Here is a 4,138-nt window from a genome sequence, read left to right on the forward strand (position 1 = left end):
AATTTATATAAGCAACATAGAATCTTGTTTCTTTTTAATTACTATGGGAAAACCCCCATTATCTCCTCTTTAGTGGTCGGTGAGAAGAGATTTGAATCGAACGAAAATTAAATATTTCGATGTGGCCACACCCCTCGAACAAAATAAGACAACACTCTATTTGTTCATTTTTAAATTTCCTTTTTAATGGTGTGAATTTTATTTTGTTCAAAGGGTGTGGCCACAGCAAAAATTTGAATCAAAGACGAAAAAAAAATGCCAAATTTTGATAAAAAGTGGCAACGTTCACGTGTTTAGACGTTTTCTGCACAAATATGTCGTCATCAAATGAAAATTTTGGCGTGAACTATTCAAGTTTGATACCTAAGGATAATATTTCCGTAAATAATTTCCTTCTTTCCCTCACTTTATTTTTTCTAAAACCATTAGGCCGATTTAGCACATTCGTGGATTTAGCTCTTTAGACCTTTCAGTTCACTTTATTAACAGAATGACTATCAAACAAAGATGGTCAAAAATAGATTTTCACTAACAAGAGAATTTAAGCATGATAAAAGGAGAGAAAAGTGCATAGATAGTTAGAAACTAGATTGTTTTTATAGAATAATAAACCAAACAAGGAAAAGTTTTCATGTAATTTTCCATTCTAAATTGCTTTATAGAACAATCAATGATGCCAAATTTTAAATGACATTTCAGGGTTTTGATCCTAATTCAGCATTTTTTACCAAAGTCATTAATAAGAAAAAGAAAGCTACATCAGGAAGTGAATCAGGTGGAAAAAGAGAGAGATCTAGACATGACAGTGACGATGAAACGGAAGATTTAGACCCCGTCGTTTTACGTAGTAGACAGTTAGCAAGTAAGATGGCCTGATTTTTTTTTCTTTCAAAAACATTTCGGTAAATTTTAATGTTATCAGTAAATAATGTAATTGAAGAGCATTTTAAAACAGCACATGTATGTACATCTACATTTTAAGAAGATCTTGATAGCACAGGACATCCTTAAGTAACTATACAAATACTGTAGAAGCATAAGTTTTTGTGGGCATAAAATTTTGTTGTTTTGTCATCAAAAATAATTTTGTATGCATTTAATTTCATTGTTTTAAAACTACCCCTATTCAATATATAGTCACGTAAAATTTCATGTGGGATTTAATTTTGTTGAATTTTTTTAACAACAAAATAAACGAAATTTAATCCCCCACGAATATTTGTGCTTTTACAGTAGTAGTCCATTTCTTTGTTGATTACAACTTGATTCTTTCTTTCCAGTTAAAGGAAATGAAATGGCTCAATTAGGTCATTATAAATCTGCTATAGAACTGTTTACTGAAGCCATGAAATTAGATCCCAATGATTTTAGGTAAGAACATTTCTGATTTATTCAGAACCATACTCAGGCAAAATGTTGTCATTTTATGATTTGCTTACTTTTACATCATTTTGATTTTCTTTCAGTCTCAGTTCTAACTGATTAAGTAACGAGTTATGTTTTTAATGTTTTGCATATTTTTTGGAAATAGATCCTATTGTTATGATCGAACAAACCAATATGATAGGTAGGAGAGCTTTCACGAGAAGTTTAACTTCCAACCTGCTGTCTCGAACATAAAAATTTTAAAACGTTTAAACAGGTTGTTTCTGTAATGTGGTCTTATTTTGCAGGGCCTTAAAAGATGCTGAAAAAGCTGTTTCCTTAAAAAAAGATTGGCTTAAAGGATATCTTAGAAAAGGGAGAGCACTAGCTGGATTAAGAGTGAGTTGTTATCATGGGGGATTGTCAAACATTCAGTTTTGATTGCCTTAATGAAATTGATGTTGTAAAACTGTGTGTGCGTTTGTTTGTAGATGTTCTCTGAAGCAGAAGATGCCTTTACACAAGTTTTGAAATTAGACAAGAATTGTGATGATGCGGTACAAGAACTTTTACGAGCTAGAATATACCAAATAACAGTAAGTATTAAACTAAACCTACTTTATGTAGTAGATTTGAAATGATAGGAAGGTGTTGGAAGTGTATTGGTATTTGGTCGAGACACACAACAGCAAAATTTTTTTGATATATGTTTTTGGTGTCAAGTACTAAGAATGGGTGGAGCTTTATCAAAATTAGTGACCATACATGGCAAAGAAATTAACTGGTTACAGAGAATGGCTATTAATGCTAAACGATATGTATTTCAGGAAATGGGTTTCTCTCGATCTCAAGCTGAAGAAGCGATAAAAAGGCATTCCACGGTACAGGCTGCTCTAGATTCACTTCTGGCAGGTGTCGGTATGTACAGTTAATAACAAATCATTGTTAATTTTTGTAAATCAGTCTAACACATGCCGAGTATGTAAAGTTACTCAAAAAATAAGCTCGAAAAACTGTTTAAGATTTCCTTAATGCAATTGAGGAAAAAAAGTCTTTTGCAAAATAATACTGTAATTCATGTTGAAAAATAATTTGCATCTCTTCCTTGCCGATATAAAGTAACTCAGCAAATCTTTTAAAAGCTAAGTCTTGATTCAAACAGTGTTTCGGGTTGTACGAGTATGAATTAAAGTTTATTTGTTCTGGTTATAGCGGAGAATGCTCTGGGGGGGTGAAGTTTACGTTTCTGATGACGATTCTGGTTTTACGACTCCATCCCTCCCCAAACCCCAAGCTCAGAAGGACGTCACAAAGATGGAGTATGTTTGTTAAAGCTATAGTATTTTTATTTATATGAATTAACACCAATTATATAGCACGTAACTCATTTATCTATGTTAAATTGTTTATTAATTTTTAGCCCACGTAATCCTGAGGGACTAACAGCACTATGGGTCGGAAATGTTTTGCCAGATAAAGTAGACGATAAAAAACTTTTGAAAATCATTTCTAGGTGAGTATGAAATTGGAAATACTATAGTTACAGGTATAAAGTTATTTATTAATGTGAAGAAAGAATAACCCATTAAGTTTTTTTTTCTATCAGATATGGATCTGATATGACCAGAAAAATTTTGTGCTTTTGTAAATTTTAAAACAAAGGAGGCTGCAGGGAAAGCCATGCAAAGTTTACAGGTAAATTTTTTATATTTTTCTGGTGTAAAAGATCGGTTTACAGGTAAATTTGTCATATTTCTCAGGTGTAAAAGATCGATTTACAGGTGAATTTATGAATGGAGAATTTTCTGGGAAAATTGATAAAACTTACATGTAAAATGTTTGGAGAAATATATCTTTTTCATGCAAAATCATAGTTTATTCAAACTTAACTTTAGGTGAGAAACAAATCATTCATAGCTGAAAGATGTTAACAACTCGGAAAAATGCCTCACATTTCTGTGTCAGTGCTAAAGAGAGAGCCTCTTCCTCAGATTTAGTGAAAATAAGAAAATGTTTTAATTATTCATTTTAATTAATTTAGGGAGCAGAGTGTGGAGGCCAGAAGTTACTGATCAAGTTCCCTGACAACCCTATTGTAAATAGTGGTACACTTACGATACGGAAAACCCCTAGTACCAGTAGCCCCCAGCAGAGACAGACATTTGTAGGGTGAGTCATTACGGAGAGTAGGGGGGATAGACTTAAAAACAATAGGTAATAGAGGGTGAGAGAGGGGGAGGAGGCAAAGACTCAACCAAACAATAGGGTTATACATGTATATACTGTATTTCATTCTAAAGAGGTAGGTGTTAGCTTTAACACTTTTGGAGTACACTGCAGATGTGTGCATTGTTTAATAAACAATATTGCTAGAATTTTTATTTTTTACTGTAGCCCCACAAATTGTACATTTGCTTCACACCAAGTTTCTGAAGTTTTGAATGCATAAAAGAAAAAAAGCCACATTTTTACTTAGCTCTTGATGCATACATACACTTTCAGAAATCATTTGAATGTTTGCATCTCAAACATCAATATCTTTCTTAGAAGTGATACTTCCAACTTGCTTCATGGTATTTATTACATGAAGGTTTGGGATGCAAATATTTAACTGTATATCAAGTAAAAGGATCGTTGTTCTAGTCCTAAGGAATTTGGATGTAGATTTCACATGTGTCCATATTTTGTTGTCACACTACCTGGATAGTTTATATAGCCTTCTCAATCACTGCCCTCCTACTATCCCTGTGTATAAAACCAGGTGGGTTTGCAT

At 32.7% G+C, this 4,138-nt stretch overlaps 1 protein-coding gene across 1 annotated transcript; it reads left to right on the forward strand.

Moving 5' to 3' along the window:
• The first annotated feature begins 1,496 nt into the window (after nucleotides 1–1,496).
• On the forward strand, nucleotides 1,497–2,882 carry LOC134269668 (stress-induced-phosphoprotein 1-like). Its single transcript, XM_062751877.1, has 6 exons — nucleotides 1,497–1,567; nucleotides 1,674–1,764; nucleotides 1,857–1,961; nucleotides 2,193–2,287; nucleotides 2,583–2,684; nucleotides 2,786–2,882. The coding sequence occupies exons 1-6, from the start codon at nucleotides 1,497–1,499 to the stop codon at nucleotides 2,880–2,882; spliced, it is 561 nt and encodes a 186-aa protein (XP_062607861.1).
• Nucleotides 2,883–4,138: the final 1,256 nt, after the last annotated feature.

The sequence above is a fragment of the Saccostrea cucullata genome, unplaced genomic scaffold, assembly GCF_032062105.1.
Source record: "Saccostrea cucullata isolate Sc308-1 unplaced genomic scaffold, CSIRO_AGI_Scuc_v1 ctg18229, whole genome shotgun sequence".
Lineage (NCBI taxonomy): Eukaryota > Metazoa > Mollusca > Bivalvia > Ostreida > Ostreidae > Saccostrea > Saccostrea cuccullata.

Bases quoted from the DNA above. Each gene is read 5' to 3' on its own strand.
- LOC134269668 (XM_062751877.1), top strand. From the start codon at position 1,497: ATGTTTTTAATGTTTTGCATATTTTTTGGAAATAGATCCTATTGTTAT. The intron at 1,962-2,192 runs GTAAGTATTAAA...TATGTATTTCAG, and splicing joins CTAGAATATACCAAATAACA to GAAATGGGTTTCTCTCGATC. The intron at 2,685-2,785 runs GTATGTTTGTTA...ATTAATTTTTAG, and splicing joins AAGGACGTCACAAAGATGGA to CCCACGTAATCCTGAGGGAC.